Source organism: Elaeis guineensis, chromosome 1, assembly GCF_000442705.2.
Source record: "Elaeis guineensis isolate ETL-2024a chromosome 1, EG11, whole genome shotgun sequence".
Taxonomy (NCBI): domain Eukaryota; kingdom Viridiplantae; phylum Streptophyta; class Magnoliopsida; order Arecales; family Arecaceae; genus Elaeis; species Elaeis guineensis.
The window spans coordinates 23,129,705-23,148,571 of NC_025993.2; the positions used below are offsets into that span (position 1 = coordinate 23,129,705).

The following is an 18,867-nucleotide window of genomic DNA, read 5'->3' on the forward strand; positions in this document are numbered from 1 at the left end:
ATTCCTGGCGCCTCCCAGCAGTAGCTGATTGTTAATTTTGCTCTTTCCTTGCACTCTGTAACAATTCTATCAACGCATCGTCTTCTCTGTAATTCTATACACTACTTTAATAAATGAACCGAGGTATCGCCCGTCCATGTCCTATTCCCTTGCACTCACACGCGCGCGCGCACGAGAGAGAGAGAGAGAGAGAGAGACCATGTCAAAGGCATCTTATATTTTGGCTGAACACTGGATTAGAAAAGTAAGAAGTTTGAAGAGGTCAAATCCGAGTATATGTTAGTGGTGGCCACTTTGGCAAGATAAAATTCCAATAAAAACCTTCCGTTTGCATGTGAACCGTCGCCACATGGCACTTGTCTAACCAGTGCCTTTACGGCACAGAAACATTTAATGTTTCTTAAAAATCAGCAAAATTTTTATTCAAGACATCAAAATAAAAATTATACCCATCACATGAGTCAATATTTTATTTTTTATTAATATTAACTTTATTATTTTTAAAACATAAAAATATCCATCATAAGTATACTATGTTCCTAACTATCATTAATGCACATTCTTCTTTATAAGTACCATTAAACTTATTTTTCAAAAAAACATACCAATTCAAAAGTTTCTAAGCAAAATAAACATGAAGACAATATATTCAAGATACCCACTAAATAAAAAAAATAAATTAGAAAAAAATAATCAAATAGAAGAGTGTGCATTAATGATAGTTAGAAAGATAATATACCTGTGATGGGTACTTTTATCTTTTAAAAGTAATAAAGCTAATATTAATGAGAAATAAGATTCATGTGATGGGCATAACCCTCATTTTTGAAGTCTTGAATAAAGATTTTGTTGGTTTTCAAGAAATATAAATATTCCTTAGCCAAGGGCACTGATTAGCAAAATCATTTTTTTTGAATAAAAAAATTATTATTTATTCAATCACAATCATCAATGCACATCACAGAAAAGCTTGTATGATTCTAGATAAAGGTCGAATTTACGGTGGGGTTTGCTCACAGATGAATGCTTGTCGGCTAGCCTTCCAAAAACTCTCGTGATAATTTTTTTTGGGTTGTCTTTTGAAGAGTTTAAGAGATTTCTAATCCAACATAGTATTAAAAGGAAAAAAAAGAGTAGATATCCCTTTCTACTAACTTGGGGGCCGTAGGTTGTCTCAGCGCTATAAATCATAATCAAGTATTTCATCTTGGAAGTCAATTTTGGTCACTTAATTTTTTTTCTACCTATGGATATAAAAGAAGAACACAATTAACAAATAGAATTTGTCAAGTTCCTCTATCAAGGTTGGCTAACGTGACTATTTACTTTAGGGTCAGGTTATTTAATCTTCCATAACTTAGCATGGAAGGCTAGTAGTTAAACAGCCCGTTGGGCTTGAGATCTGACGGTACTGCCTTGAGTTTGTCTTCAATGCAGCATGAGAAATATCTAAAATGGCAGGGATGGTTGTTAGTTTTATGGTATAATGAACCCATATAACACTAAATATCATATTGTAATGATTATTTTCTTGATATTATATATATAACAAAACCATTGGGGTGGGGGTTATTAAAAAAATATAAGAATGACTATTTAACAGTTATAACACCGTAATTAATAACCTTGGTTATTATCTTTTGACCGTACTTTGTCATGGAAATACTTTACCCAACTAATTTATGTAGTCCTGTTAGAGTAAAACTGACTGGACCCATGTGTTCTCCCGACTCCCTGTCGAGCGGGCCTTGGATTTACCGGTCTCATGGGTTCAAGATAAAAATCTTATTGGAACATTCTACGTTGTATATATAATAATATATGAAAAAAAAACTATCATTATAGTACATATATGATTTATATTTATAATAATTTATTTATATTAATAATATTCATTACTACTTATTTATACCTTTCATAAATAAAATATTAATTTTTGAAGTTCAATCTTTCATATTAAAATTTTCTTTAAAAGTTATTATGTGCTTTAAAAGTAATATTTTGTGTTTGATAAAAAGTGAAGGATAAGATAAAGTTGTTATTTTCTCGTTATCCTGTTCTTTTTTTTTTTTTGGTTGACCTGTCCCTTGTCAGCTTTTTTTTTTTTTTTTTTTTTGAAAGATTCCCTTGTCAGCCATTATCATTGCTTGCTAGATCATTTTTGTTTCTCCTTCTTTATTTTGAGATAGAGGAAGGGAGTCTTGTTGTAGGAAAAGACAAGGTGCCAAGAAATCTAGATTTTTTTTTTTTTACTTATAAAATTTTTGAAAGGCTGGATATCTTAAAAAATAATACTATGGAATCCATGCTCAGTTTACAAATAGATTCCATTCACCATGGTTAGCACATGCATGGTCGGCCCAAATGTGCCAATACTACAGTTCCCCTAGTCCACATGGCTATGGATTATTCTATTTTGATACCATTTATAATAACTCAAAATTTTATTAATTTTTTAAATTAGTTCGGTGATCAAAACAAATAGAGACATAAAGTTCTGTGACCAAACAATTCATGAATATCAAGTGAAATATTAGATTGAATGGCCATTCCTTTCAACTAACCTAGAGCCTCTAGAGTTTGTCTCAAAGCCATTAATCATGATTAGGTATTCTTACTTAGAATTCAATTTTTATTATATAATTTTGTTCCCTACCTATGGATATAAAAGAAGAACATAATTAATAAATAAAATATCTAACTACACTATGATGTTTGGTTATGTGACAATTTACTTTAGGGTCACATTAGTATCTTCCATAACTTAGCATATATAGAAGCCTAGTAATTAGATAGTATTTTTGGTTTAGGGTCTAGAATAACTACCTCTCATTGGTCTTCAACACAGCAAGAGAAATTCTTTTAAAAATGGGGATGGCCATTATCTTCATGGCATAATGAACCCTTATATTACTAAATATCATGTTGTAATGATTATTTGCTCTATTATTATATATATAACATAACCCCAGCATGAGAAATATGGTTATTTACTAAATATCAAATAGGCACCATAGACTTCACGGCAGCTTGGGAGGGAGACCAGAAATGTGTTGGGGCCTTAGTACTTAGGTTCCTAACCATGTTCAGGTGTAGCTTCTTTAGCTCAGAGATGAGCTGGAAGTTTGAGATTTGACAGCCTCTATCCAAACTCACTAGGATGATCCCGAAGCAAAGCGCCTCCATGAAGCTTCCCCTGATTTTTCGGTCCATTGGGAGGTAGGTAGAGGAGTAAGCTGGTCTTCCTCAGATGTCCATCTTGGAGAGGCTAAGCGAAAAGGGTAAGTTCTCCCATATTGATGCTAAAACTAATTAATAGACCTTTAAAAGAGTTAAGTTCAACTTGAAGAGGTTTTGAGCTGAGGAAGAGTATATGCTTGATTCGTGCCTAATTAACATCCATGAAATCAAGTGCAACAAATAATAGGTCCTCACATGGTTCATTCAAATATTACTCCTCTTGAATAGTAGTTAAAGATGGACTATATGGTGGTTTACAGATATCTAGAGTCAATCACTCTATGGAAAAACTTTGCGTCAAGAGTTAGTGGAAAAGCTCTGGATAGCTTTCCTACGAAAAAGAAGTCCTATACAAATCATGACAAATACTTTTCTTCCATATAGACTTAGACTTGATAGTCTACACATTTTGTCGGTGCATGTGGAAAGATTAAAAATTTTATTTAGAAGTCCATGCTTATAGATGAAGTTTCTACCACAAAATCTTCTAATCATCAATAAGTAGATTCTAGATCTTACAAGAAATTGTTCCCCATATTTTTCTACTTTTGCTTTTCTCCTTTAACTTTTGTGAGTTGATCACTCGTCTTTGATTTTTTTTTTTGGTTTGTTTTTTCACTTGTTATCCCATTCTCTATATTACTCTTCACTTGCTTTCAATTTTAATAATTATTCTCAGTTTAGATTCCATGCCCATCTCTTTTCCCAAAAAAATGTTTTGGCATTGAAGAATTGAACACGACATTTTTGGAAACTATGCAGTCTACCTACTAGTTCATTGACTTCACTGTAGACTCAGATTTCCATACTTCTATGCTTTTATATGAATTGTGCAAGGACGAGATGAGAAGCAAATGTGTATTAGGTACCATGCCTTACAACATTCACTCCCCAATGAGGAATTGGTACCACTTTGTCACCTATTCAAGGCAAGCAATTTTGTTATGGACTTCACTGACTGTAGTTCTATGCAACTGTAGCCCCAGCTTCAAGTGTCCTTTGGAGGAGTATGAAGCTCTATTAGAGCTTAGATATTCTCTCCTTCATAATAACCTCCCTTCACCACCTACATGGGGAAGAGAAAGAGACTGCTGCCTTTGGGAGGGAGTAACTTGCAACAATAGAACACATCAAGTGATGAAGCTGACGCTATCGAGCCTAGAAGAATATGATGAATTGGCGAATTGGCAATTGAATTTCAACATTTTTTTCTCCTTTCATGAGCTCCGACTACTTGACTTGTCCAACATTAATATTGGAGGATTGCAATCACAGATAGGTTAACCTCTCACTCATCTACTTTGTTTCTACAATTTCAGTCAATTCATATCTTCTATCATCTTATCATAAATATGTTTGATTTAGCTTCACCTTCTTTGGGAACTTCCTATTTGATAGACATATTAGGATTGAGAAAGTTGGAAATCTTTGATCTCAATAATAATCAGCTCAATGAAAACATTCCATTATATCTCAAGAATCTATCTTCCCTCCATGCTTTATATCTAGGAGGCAACATGCTAAATGGCACACTTGATATAGAAGGTAATAACTTGCAGAGTCATCTACAACTATTTCTTTGTCATGAGACTATTAACATATTGAATATAATAGTTTATATATTTTCTTGGTTTATATTAGCCTCTCCCTCATCTAACTTGCTTCTCTAATTTTTTTAGTCTTTTCATATTTTCAATTCTCTTGCTATAAATATTTTTTTTTATTTAGACTCACTTTCTTTGGAAACTTTGTATTTAACAGATATATCAAGATTCAAAAAGTTGAAAATCCTTGATCTCAGCAATAACCAACTCACTGGAACTATTCCGTTATCTTTTAAAAATCAATCTTCGCTTAGGGTCCTAAATCTGCAAGGCAACTATCTAAATGGCACACTTGATGTGCAAGGTAATAACTTAATGCTCCTATGTAATTATTTCTTTATTACAAGATCATTAACACATTGAGCATGATGGATTATATATTATCTTCTTAGTTAATGTCAGCCTCTCCCTCATACAATATGCTTCTCTAATTTTTCAGTCTATTCATATTATCCATCCTTTTACGGTAAATAGTTTTGATTTGGATTCACTTTTGCTGGGAACTATGTATTTGATGGACATATCAGGATTCAAAAAGTTGAAAATCCTTAATCTCAAGTATAATAGGCACACTAAGACAACTCTATTATTGTTTAAAAATCTATCTCACTCAGTACCATATATCTAAGGGACAATATGCTAAATGGTACACATGATGTGCAAGGCAATAATTTAAAGGCACCTATTTAATTATTTCTCTATTATAAGACCATTAACACATTGAGTATATATATTGTCATTTTGGTTTATGTAAGCTTCTCCCTCATCCAACTTGTTTCTCTAATTTTTTTAGCCTATTCATATGTTCCATCATCTTATTGTAAAAATTTTTCATTTAGATTTACTTTCTTTGGAAACTTTGTATTTGACAGATATATCAGGATTCCAAAAATTGAAAATTCTTGATCTCAGCTTTAACGGGCTCACTGGAACTATTCCATTATCGTTTAGAAATCTATCTTCACTTAGTGCCCTATATCTAAGAGGCAACATGCTAAATGGCACCCTTCATGTGCAAGGTAATCACTTAAAGGCTCCTATGCAATTATTTCTCTATTACGAAACCATTAACATATTAAGTATAATGAGCTATATATTATCTTCTTGGTTAATTTATGTCAGCTTCTCTCACATCCAACTTGCTTCTCCAAACTATTAGTTTATTCACATCTTCTATGCTCATGTTGTAAATACTTATTATTTAGATTCATTTTCTTTGGAAACTTTATATTTGGCAGATAAATCAAGATTCAGAAAGTTGAAGATCCTTGATCTCAGTGATAACAGCCTCACTGGGACTATTCCATTATATCTCAAAAATCTATCTTCACTTAATGCCCTATATCTAGGGGGCAACATGCTAAATGGCACACTTCATATGCAAGGTAATCACTTAGAGGCTCCTGTGCAATTATTTTTCTATTATGAGACCATTAACATATTAAGCACAATGAGTTATATATTATCTTCTAGGTTAATTTATGTCAGCCTCTCTTACATCTAAAATGCTTCTCCAATCCTTTTAGTTTATTCATATCTTCTAGGCTCATGTTGTAAATACTTATTATTTAGTTTTATTTTCTTTGCAAACTTTGTATTTGGCAGACAAATCAAGATTCAAAAAGTTAAAAATTCTTGATCTCATTGATAACAGCAACACTGGGACTATTCCATTATATTTGAAAAATCCATCTTCACATAATGCCTTATATCTAGGAGGCAACATGCTAAATGGCACACTTCATATGCAAGGTAATCAGTTAGAGGCTCCTGTGCAATTATTTCTCTATTACGAAACTATTGACATATTAAGTATAATGAGCTATATATTGTCTTCTTGGTTAATTTATGTCAACCTCTCTCACATCCAACTTGCTTCTCCAAACTTTTAGTTTATTCATATCTTCTATGCTCATGTTGTAAATACTTATTATTTAGATTCATTTTCTTTGAAAACCTTGTATTTGGCAGATAAATCAGGATTCAGAAAGTTGAAGATCCTTGATCTCAGTGATAACAGCCTCACTGGGACTATTCCATTATATCTCAAAAATCTATCTTCACTTAATGCCCTATATCTATGGCACAACATGCTAAATGGCACATTTCATATGCAAAGTAATCACTTAGAGGCTCTTGTGCAATTATTTTTCTATTACAAGACCATTAACATATTAAGTACAATGAGTTATATATTATCTTTTTGGTTAATTTATGTCAGCCTCTCCTACATCTAAATTGCTTCTCCAATCCTTTTAGTTTATTCATATCTTCTATGCTCATGTTGTAAATACTTATTATTTAGATTTACTTTCTTTGCGAACTTTGCATTTGGTAGATAAATCAGGATTCAAAAAGTTAGAAATTTTTGATCTCAGTCAGTGATAACTACCTCACTGGGACTATTCCATTATATCTGAAAAATCTTATTATCTTCTAGGTTAATTTATGTCAGCCTCTCTCACATCCAACTTGCTTCTCCAAACTTTTAGTTTATTCATATCTTTTATGCTCATGTTGTAAATACTTATTATTTAGATTCATTTTCTTTGGGATCTTTGTATTTGGCAGATAAATTAGGATTCAGAAAGTTGAAGATCCTTGATCTTAGTGATAACAGCCTCACTGGGACTATTTCATTATATCTCAAAAATCTATCTTCACTTAACGCCCTATATCTAAGGGGCAACATGCTAAATGGCACACTTCATATGCAAGGTAATCACTTAGAGGCTCTTGTGCAATTATTTTTCTATTACGAGACCATTAACATATTCAGTACAATGAGTTATATATTATCTTTTTGGTTAATTTATGTCAGCCTCTCTTACATCTAACTTGCTTCTCCAATCCTTTTAGTTTATTCATATCTTCTATGCACATGTTGTAAATACTTATAATTTAGATTTATTTTCTTTGCGAACTTTGTATTTAGTAGGTAAATCAGGATTCAAAAAGTAAGAAATTCTTGATCTCAGTGATAACAGCCTCACTGGGACTATTCCATTATATCTGAAAAATCTATCTTCACTTAATGCCTTATATCTAGGAGGCAACATGCTAAATGGCACATTTCATATGCAAGGTAATCAGTTAAAGGCTCCTGTGCAATTATTTCTCTATTACGAAACCTTTGACATATTAAGTATAATGAGCTATATATTATCTTCTTGGTTAATTTATGTCAGCCTCTCTCACATCTAACTTGCTTCTCCAAACTTTTAGTTTATTCATATCTTCTATGCTCATGTTGTAAATACTTATTATTTAGATTCATTTTCTTTGGAAACTTTGTATTTGGCAGATAAATCAGGATTCAGAAAGTTGAAGATCCTTGATCTCAGTGATAACAGCCTCATTGGGACTATTCCATTATATCTCAAAAATCTATCTTCACTTAATGCCCTATATCTATGGCACAACATGCTAAATGGCACATTTCATATGCAAAGTATTCACTTAGAGGCTCTTGTGCAATTATTTTTCTATTACAAGACCATTAACATATTAAGTACAATGAGTTATATATTATCTTTTTGGTTAGTTTATGTCAGCCTCTCCTACATCTAACTTGCTTCTCCAATCCTTTTAGTTTATTCATATCTTCTATGCTCATGTTGTAAATACTTATTATTTAGATTTACTTTCTTTGCGAGCTTTGCATTTGGTAGATAAATCATGATTCAAAAAGTTAGAAATTCTTGATCTCAGTCAGTGATAACTACCTCACTGGGACTATTCCATTATATCTGAAAAATCTTATTATCTTCTTGGTTAATTTATGTCAGCCTCTCTCACATCCAACTTGCTTCTCCAAACTTTTAGTTTATTCATATCTTTTATGCTCATGTTGTAAATACTTATTATTTAGATTCATTTTCTTTGAGAACTTTGTATTTGGCAGATAAATCAGGATTCAGAAAGTTGAAGATCCTTGATCTCAGTGGTAACAGCCTCACTGGGACTATTCCATTATATCTCAAAAATCTATCTTCACTTAATGCCCTATATCTATCGCAGAACATGCTAAATGGCACACTTCATATGCAAGGTAATCACTTAGAGGCTCTTGAGCAATTATTTTTCTATTACGAGACCATTAACATATTCAGTACAATGAGTTATATATTATCTTTTTGGTTAATTTATGTCAGCCTCTCTTACATCTAACTTGCTTCTCCAATCCTTTTAGTTTATTCATATCTTCTATGCACATGTTGTAAATACTTATAATTTAGATTTATTTTCTTTGCAAACTTTGTATTTAGTAGGTAAATCAGGATTCAAAAAGTTAGAAATTCTTGATCTCAGTGATAACAGCCTCATTGGGAGTATTCCATTATATCTGAAAAATCTATCTTCACTTAATGCCTTATATCTAGGAGGCAACATGCTAAATGGCACATTTCATATGCAAGGTAATCAGTTAAAGGCTCCTGTGCAATTATTTCTCTGTTACGAAACCATTGACATATTAAGTATAATGAGCTATATATTATCTTCTTGGTGAATTTATGTCAGCCTCTCTCACATCCAACTTGCTTCTCCAAACTTTTAGTTTATTCATATCTTCTATGCTCATGTTGTAAATACTTATTATTTAGATTCATTTTCTTTGGAAACTTTGTATTTGGCAGATAAATCAGGATTCAGAAAGTTGAAGATCCTTGATCTCAGTGATAACAGCCTCATTGAAACTATTCCATTATATCTCAAAAATCTATCTTCACTTAATGCCCTATATCTATGGCACAACATGCTAAATGGCACATTTCATATGCAAAGTAATCACTTAGAGGCTCTTGTGCAATTATTTTTCTATTACAAGACCATTAACATATTAAGTACAATGAGTTATATATTATCTTTTTGGTTAATTTATGTGAGCCTCTCCTACATCTAACTTGCTTCTCCAATCCTTTTAGTTTATTCATATCTTCTATGCTCATGTTGTAAATACTTATTATTTAGATTTACTTTCTTTGCGAACTTTGCATTTGGTAGATAAATCCGGATTCAAAAAGTTAGAAATTCTTGATCTCAGTCAGTGATAACTACCTCACTGGGACTATTCCATTATATCTGAAAAATCTTATTATCTTCTTGGTTAATTTATGTCAGCCTCTCTCACATCCAACTTGCTTCTCCAAACTTTTAGTTTATTCAGATCTTTTATGCTCATGTTGTAAATACTTATTATTTAGATTCATTTTCTTTGGGATCTTTGTATTTGGCAGATAATTTAGGATTCAGAAAGTTGAAGATCCTTGATCTTAGTGATAACAGCCTCACTGGGACTATTTCATTATATCTCAAAAATCTATCTTCACTTAATGCCCTATATCTAAGGGGCAACATGCTAAATGGCACACTTCATATGCAAGGTAATCACTTAGAGGCTCTTGTGCAATTATTTTTCTATTACGAGACCATTAACATATTCAGGACAATGAGTTATATATTATCTTTTTGGTTAATTTATGTCAGCCTCTCTTACATCTAACTTGCTTCTCCAATCCTTTTAATTTATTCATATCTCCTATGCACATGTTGTAAATACTTATAATTTAGATTTATTTTCTTTGCAAACTTTGTATTTAGTAGGTAAATCAGGATTCAAAAAGTTAAAAATTCTTGATCTCAGTGATAACAGCCTCACTGGGACTATTCCATTATATCTGAAAAATCTGTCTTCACTTAATGCCTTATATCTAGGAGGCAACATGCTAAATGGCACATTTCATATGCAAGGTAATCAGTTAAAGGCTCCTGTGCAATTATTTCTCTATTACGAAACCATTGATATATTAAGTATAATGAGCTATATATTATCTTCTTGGTTAATTTATGTCAGCCTCTCTCACATCCAACTTGCTTCTCCAAACTTTTAGTTTATTCATTTCTTCTATGCTCATGTTGTGAATACTTATTATTTAGATTCATTTTCTTTGGAAACTTTGTATTTGACAGATAAATCAGGATTCAGAAAGCTGAAGATCCTTGATCTCAGTGATAACAGCCTCATTGGGACTATTCCATTATATCTCAAAAATCTATCTTCACTTAATACCCTATATCTATGGCACAACATGCTAAATGGCACATTTCATATGCAAAGTAACCACTTAGAGGCTCTTGTGCAATTATTTTTCTATTACAAGACCATTAACATATTAAGTACAATGAGTTATATATTATCATTTTGGTTAATTTATGTCAGCCTCTCCTACATCTAACTTGCTTCTCCAATCCTTTTAGTTTATTCATATCTTCTATGCTCATGTTGTAAATACTTATTATTTAGATTTACTTTCTTTGCGAACTTTGCATTTGGTAAATAAATCAGGATTCAAAAAGTTAGAAATTCTTGATCTCAGTCAGTGATAACTACCTCACTGGGACTATTCCATTATATCTGAAAAATCTTATTATCTTCTTGGTTAATTTATGTCAGCCTCTCTCACATCCAACTTGCTTCTCCAAACTTTTAGTTTATTCATATCTTTTATACTCATGTTGTAAATACTTATTATTTAGATTCATTTTCTTTGAGAACTTTGTATTTGGCAGATAAATCGGGATTCAGAAAGTTGAAGATCCTTGATCTTCGTGGTAACAGTCTCACTGGGACTATTCCATTATATCTCAAAAATCTATCTTCACTTAATGCCCTATATCTATCGCAGAACATGCTAAATGGCACACTTCATATGCAAGGTAATCACTTAGTGGCTCTTGTGCAATTAGTTTTCTATTACGAGACCATTAACATATTAAGTATAATGAGTTATATATTATCTTCTTGGTTAATTTTTGTCAGCCTCTCCTACATCTAACTTGCTTCTCTAATCCTTTTGGTTTATTCATATCTTCTATGCTCATGTTGTAAATACTTATTATTTATACTTACTTTCTTTGCGAACTTTGTATTTGGCAGATAAATCAAGATTCAAAAAGTTAGAAATTCTTGATCTCAGCGATAACAGCCTCATTGGGACTATTCCATTATATCTAAAAGATCTTATTGTCTTCTTGGTTAATTTATGTCAGCCTCTCTTACATCCTACTTGCTTCTCCAAACTTTTAGTTTATTCATATCTTTTATGTTCATGTTGTAGATACTTATTATTTAGATTCATTTTCTTTGGAAACTTTATATTTGGCAGATAAATCAGGATTCTGAAAGTTGAAGATCCTTGATCTTAGTGATAACAGCTTCATTGGGAGCATTTCATTATATCTCAAAAATCTATCTTTACTTAATGCCCTATATCTATTGGACAACATGCTAAATGGCACACTTCATATGCAAGATAATCACTTAGAGGCTCTTGTACAATTATTTTTCTATTACGAGACCATTAGCATATTAAGTATAATGAGTTATATATTATCTTTTTGGTTAATTTATGTCAACCTCTCCCACATCCAACTTGCTTCTCCAATCCTTTTAGTTTATTCATGTCTCCTACGCTCTTGTTGTAAATACTTATTATTTAGATTTATTTTCTTGAAAACTTTATATTTGGCAGATAAATTAGGATTCAGAAAGTTGAAAATCCTTGATCTCAGCTATAACAAGTTCACTGGAACTATTCCATTATTGTTTGGAAATCTATCATCACTTAGTGCCCTATATCTAAGGAGGAGCATATTAAATGGCACACTTCATATGCAAGGTAATGACTTAGACTCTCCTATGTAATTATTTCTCTATTACGAGACCATTAACATATTAAGTATAATGAGTTATATATAGTCTTCTTGGTTAATATATGTCCGCATCTTCCTGATCCAACTTATTTCTCCAATTGTTTCAATCTATTCATATTTTCCATCCTCTTGTTGCAAATATTTTTTATTTAGATTCATTTACTTTGAAAACTTTGTATTTGTTAGATAAATCAAGATTCAAAAAGCTAGAAATTCTTGATCTCAGTGATAATAGCCTCATTGGAACTATTCCATTGTATCTTAAAAATCTATCTTCACTCAGTGCCCTATATCTCTGGAGCAAAATGCTAAATGACACACTTGATGTTTAAGGCAATAACTTAAATGTCCCTGTGTAATTATTTCTCTATTTTGTGATCATTAATATTTTGAGTATAATGAGTTATATGTTGCCTTCTTCGTTTATGTCATCATCTTCCTCATGGAACTTGTTTCTCTAATTTTTTAAGTGTATACATATTTTCTATTATCTTGTTTTAAATATTTTTATCTAGATTCATTATTTTCAAAAAATTATATTTGACATATATGTCAGAATTTAGAAAGTTGGAAATTCTTAATCTCAGTGATAATTGGCTCGCTGGAACTATTCTATTATCTTTTGAAAATCTATCTTCACTTAGTTTTCTTTTTCTGGAAGGCAACATGTTGAATGACACACTTGATATGCATATTAGCAAAAAGACTCCTATGCATTTTTTTTTTGTTATGAGACCATTAACACATTGATTATAACGATTTATACTATCTTATGGTTGATGTTAGGCTCGCCTTCATTCAACTTTTTCTCTAATTTTTTTCACTTTATTCATATTTTCATCCTCTTGTTAAAAATATTTTTGATTTAGATTCACGTTCTTTAGGAACTTTGTATTTGTTAGACATATTAGGATTCAAAAAGTTGCAAATCCTTGATTTCAGTGATAACAGGCTCATTGGAACCATTCTTTTTTTTTTCTTTTATGTCACATTGGAACTATTCCATTATCTTTTAAAAATCTATCTTCATTTAGTGCCCTATCTCTAGGAAGCAACATGCTAAATGGCACACTTGATTTACCAAGTATAACTTAAAGGCTCCTATGTAATTACTTCTATGTTACAAGACCATTAACACATTGAGTATAATGGGTCATATATTATCTTCTTGGTTTATATTACCTACTCCATCATCTAACTTGTTTCTCTAACTTTTTCAGTTTATTCATATTTTCCATTCTCTTTTTGTAAATATTTTTTGTTTAGATTCATTTTCTTTAGGAGATTTGGATTGGAAAGATATATCAAGATTCAAAAAGTTAAAAGTCCCTGATCTTAGCTATAACTTCCTCACTAGAATTATTCTATTATTGTTTAAAAATCTATCTTCACTCAGTGCCCTATATCTAGCGGTTAAAATGCTAAATAGCATACTTGATGTGCAAGGTAATAATTTAAAAAATCTTATGCAATTATTTCTCTATTGCGAGACCATTAACATATTGAATATAATGGGTTATTTATTATCTCCTTGGTTTATGTCAGCCTCTCCCTTGTCCCACTTGTTTTTCCAAGTTTATCAATCTATGCATATTTTCCATCTTTTTATTGTAAATATGTTTTATTTAGATTCATTTTCTTTGGGAACTCTATATTTAAAAGATATATCAAGATTCAAAAAATTAAAAATCCTTGATCTTAGCTATAACAACCTCATTGGAACTATTCCATAGTCTGTCAAAAATCTATCTTCACTTAGTGTTCTAAATCTAAGCCAAAACATTCTAAATGGTACACTTAATATGGAAGGTGATTACTTGCAAAGTTATCTGCAATTATTGCTATCATTAGACCATCAACACATTAGGTGTAATGGTTTATATTATCTTCTTTGTTTATATTTATGTCTCTATATTTCAGGCCTTCTGGGAATGCGGAAGCTTAGAGTGCTTGATCTTGGATTTAATCAGCTCACAGGAGGGATACCCATAGCCTTGGGAAATTTATCTTCCCTTAATTCCTTATATTTGGGTCAAAATAGTCTAACAGGTTCAGTGCCTTCACAAGGTATAATGCTTATTCCTTTGTCTAAGAGTTTAGCAATTTTATTTTTTTTTAGAGCTCACAAATTTCCCCATATTCAAGATAAAAAAACCTACACATGTTGACAGAAGGCTTGGCCAAGCTGAATCATTTTTTCAGTCTAGTGAGTCAAAATTCATATCAGTTGCAAAGCTTAAAAGCAGAATTATGACTTAGCCAAGTCTGGCTAGAGTCTATCTTGAGTTAGTTAACTTGGCCAAATTAATTAGAAAACTCACCAAACTTGTGTTCCCCACTTTTAATAAAATGACATTTATAAGCTGGCTTCATCATATCAAGCATTAAGGCATTTTGCTTTTTTTATTTTCTTGTAATTTTAAACATCAATTCTATCAAATACTCGAGTAAGTTCACATCACGCGTAGCCATATTTAGTTAGTTATTTAGAATAAGCGAATGGAGCATATAAAATTTAAGTGGATATTGTTTTATCATAATTTTGGAATGTTATTTCGCTAGAATACTGCATAGTTTTAACCATTTTTTAATCTATTCTGTTTTTATATTTCATTTATAGTATTTATTTAGCATGCATGACTGGCATGAGTGACCATGTTGACTCATCGAAGTCAAAAAATGAGGAGTAAACGAGTATTGAGTCACAAGTCTTTTAACCTTATTCATATTATGGAGCAAAAAGTTTCATTTGTTTTCAATTTTCTTCCTTTTTTTGCAGCGCTCAGTAGACTGGAGAACCTACGTCATTTGGATCTCTCTGGCAACCAACTAAATGGAAGTCTTCCGTTATCTCTAAAGAAACTAGTTTCTCTTCAATATTTAGATCTTTCTAATAACTTGATGAAGGGTAATATTCCAGCATGCATCTTTGCAGGTCTTGTTTCTCTTAAATCTTTAGATCTTTCTCACAACCTATTTGATGGGCATTTCTCATTTTCCTCCTTTGCTAATCCTTCAAAACTAGTTTCTCTTCAATATTTAGATCTTTCTAATAACCTGATGAAGGGTAATATTCCAGCACGCATCTTTGCAGGTCTTGTTTCACTTCAGTATCTAGATCTTTCTTATAACCTATTTGATGGGCATTTCTCATTTTCCTCCTTTGGTAATCTTTCAAGGCTAGAATATATCGACTTGTCAAACAATGAGGAATTATTTATACATCTTGACAGAGGAAAGTTTGTTCCATCCTTGCAGCTACGGATCCTCATCTTGTCACATTGTAACCTTGATGCGAACCTCCATGCTTCCTCATCTTTTATTGCTTCCCAATGCATGTTACAAGCTCTTGATCTTTCCCACAATAACTTGAGAGGAAATTTTCCCAATTGGTTGTTCAAAAATCTAACTAGACTGATATTTCTCAACTTGAGAAACAACTCAATAAAGGGTGAGTTTCAATTCCCAAAGCATCTGAATACAAGCATGTCCCAAATTGATATCTCTATGAATTTGCTCAATGGATCGATTCCTACAGACATCGGCACAATATTTTCATATATGGAGGCCCTAAATTTATCCTCAAATTATCTAACTAAAAATATTCCTTCATCATTTGGAAGTATGAATTCTCTATATTTTTTGGATTTATCCAATAATCTATTATCCGGTGAAGTACCAACTCACCTGATGGGTCCTAATTTGATTGTCTTGAAGCTTTCCAACAACAAATTGCATGGGCAGTTACGTTGTCCAAATCATAGTCTTGGTCTTCCTTCACATATTTATTTGGATGGGAACAATTTTACCGGAACGTTGCGGAGCATTCTATCACAACCATTATCGCTATTGGATGTCCACAATAACCAATTATCGGGTACAATTCCACAGAGTATAGGACTTGTTTCCAGTCTAATTAGTCTCAACCTCGCAGGAAATCATTTCCATGGCCAAATACCAAATCATATATGTAATCTAACATTTCTTTACGTGTTAGACTTATCCCATAATAACCTCTCCGGGCCATTACCTCATTGCTTCCAATCATCCGAACTAGTGCTTCTCAAGTTCACTGGGAATGCTTTAACAGGCACAATTCCAAGTAATTATTTTAATATTTCAGACCTTACAGCATTGGATGTCAGCAATAACCAGCTTTCAGGTAAACTGCCAAGACAGATAGGAGAAAATATACCTTTGGAGATTCTTGTTCTTAGTGGAAACTCACTTGAAGGCCCTGTACCAATTGAGTTATGCAAGCTACAGTCTTTACATGTTCTGGATCTTTCGCAAAACAATATTTCAGGATCAATACCCTCTTGCTTTGGCAAAATGCACTTCAGAAAATCTGATTCAGCACATCAATATTTGTCTGTCGTTGGCGAATTGGGTTTTGGTAGTCGATGGGAAGTCAATACGGGTGTGGAGTCTTACATAACTGAGATAATGATTGTAGACCTCATCAGCAAAGGCAACTTATATGCCTACAGAACGGATTATTTGGTTCTGATGTCTGCAATTGATTTGTCAGCAAACAAGCTGACTGGAAACATCCCACTAGAAATTGGAAATCTGGATGAGCTTGTACAATTGAATCTATCACACAATCAGCTAACAGGTCCAATCCCACAAACTTTCTCAAAACTCCATCAGATTGAGAGCTTGGATTTATCACACAATCAGTTGAGTGGTGTGATACCTTCGCAATTGACTCAACTAAAGTTCTTAGAGGTCTTTTCAGTGGCCTACAATATCTTATCTGGATGTACACCGGATTTCAAAGATCAATTTGCCACATTTAACGTGAGTAGCTATGAGGGTAATATTGGATTACATGGGCCGCCACTAGAGAAGACTTGCACCTCTGACTCAAGTCCCACTGTTGAAGTAGAAGAAAACCAAGATGATAGCAGTGTGGATGATGCCATCTTCTTTGCAATACTTGTAGCTTCATTCGCGGCTGGCTTCTGGGGTTGTATTTCATTTTTGTTATGTCATCACACAGGGCAGCACATTCGCAGTATAATGAATGGTTATGTGGACTTATTGACTGAAAGAATCTTAATGGCAGTAGATAAATGGATTTGCATGCAGCGGAATCGCAAGTGAGATAAACAGTACCTTTTGCATTTTAGAGAAGCCTTTTTTGGGCACTTTGTAATAAAACAAAGCAAGCTTCCGTTCTATATAGCATTTTGAAATCTTCGATGCAGTCAAGCTTGATATAGCTTTTCATGGCTTTTTCCCTAATTTTTATCTACGTACAGATCCTGTATTTTTTTGAATGGTTATATCACTCATATGCTTTTCAGCAATCAATTATAGGTTGTTATGAAGATGTTTATATCCAATTCTATTCCATTGTCTCTGATCATACCAGACCTACCACACTGTATGGCTGTATGGCTTTCATAAATTTTCTTCCAAACTCTTGTAATCAATGATTATGAACCATGACAACTTGTGTCAAACTTATCACCTAAAATGCCAATGTCACCTTCATGGTGGGGGCAATTAAAATTGACCCTCGACCAAGACTACCACATTTCTGTGCCGCATATAAATCTTATGCTTGCAAAGCTACAAGTTCGGGAGGAATCGAAAATAAACCTAAATAAATTTTTCTGTAAAATGAGGAATTACTATGCTACCATTGACAATTTTTGGGTTTGAGGTCTAATTCATCACCAAAGAAAATTTAATTTTTCACCTATGAAGGCGAGGAATTGAATTTGATTATTGACTTTCTTACTCTTTTTTATTTTTACCTTCTTCCATACAAGAAAAGGACATTGAACTACCAGCAAACCACCCACAATCAGCTTGCTTAAGCAATTAACCAACCTATCACAAATTTGGATCAGTTACGAGACCTCGGCATACAATAGACTGAACATAAGCTTTTGTTCTCCACAATAGTTTGTTTAGATGGGCGAGATTTCAAGGATTGGTTTTTTTCACTTCTTGGTTAGGAAGAGTAGAACAAGCCTGGCGTATGAAGTACACTATCAGATCTTTCTCCATGGATGATGTCAGCCGAGTTCGGAGGAATACAATCAGACCAGGTGATCACACTGCCTAACACATAACGAGCACCTGCAACACCTGTCACAGATCCAGTAAGCATGGATGGTGGGCTTCAGATGGAGCAGATCTTTCTCACCTCCACCTAATAACAGTTAGTGAGTCACCTTCATCCAAGGTCGTCTGTCTTTGGAAATGATTTTCCATTACACAGGCAGCTGCTCCTCAAATTGCTTATACTTCTGCCAATGTAACAAGAATTAATCTCATGAGAAGTAATTGCTCA

At 32.7% G+C, this 18,867-nt stretch overlaps 1 protein-coding gene across 9 annotated transcripts in view; it reads left to right on the forward strand.

The window, feature by feature from the left end:
* The first annotated feature begins 3,010 nt into the window (after nucleotides 1-3,010).
* Nucleotides 3,011-18,867, forward strand: part of LOC105035040 (uncharacterized) — a 151,412-nt gene continuing 135,555 nt past the window's right edge. The window contains exons 1-13 of one of the 9 annotated variants that reach the window (XM_073251350.1): nucleotides 3,011-3,281; nucleotides 4,106-4,519; nucleotides 5,002-5,148; nucleotides 5,717-5,863; nucleotides 6,083-6,229; nucleotides 6,450-6,596; nucleotides 7,416-7,562; nucleotides 8,749-8,895; nucleotides 10,082-10,228; nucleotides 11,415-11,561; nucleotides 12,377-12,523; nucleotides 14,478-14,624; nucleotides 15,337-17,769. In XM_073251350.1, the coding sequence (XP_073107451.1) occupies nucleotides 3,251-3,281; nucleotides 4,106-4,519; nucleotides 5,002-5,148; nucleotides 5,717-5,863; nucleotides 6,083-6,229; nucleotides 6,450-6,596; nucleotides 7,416-7,562; nucleotides 8,749-8,895; nucleotides 10,082-10,228; nucleotides 11,415-11,561; nucleotides 12,377-12,523; nucleotides 14,478-14,624; nucleotides 15,337-17,666 (4,245 nt within the window). In that variant the 5' untranslated portion in view covers nucleotides 3,011-3,250 and the 3' untranslated portion in view covers nucleotides 17,667-17,769. Of the gene's footprint in view, nucleotides 3,282-3,353; nucleotides 4,520-5,001; nucleotides 5,149-5,716; nucleotides 5,864-6,082; nucleotides 6,230-6,449; nucleotides 6,597-7,415; nucleotides 7,563-8,748; nucleotides 8,896-10,081; nucleotides 10,229-11,414; nucleotides 11,562-12,376; nucleotides 12,524-14,477; nucleotides 14,625-15,336; nucleotides 17,770-18,867 lie in introns of those variants that run through there. The other 8 variants (XM_073251369.1, XM_073251365.1, XM_073251364.1 and 5 more) reach the window with 8 other exon arrangements.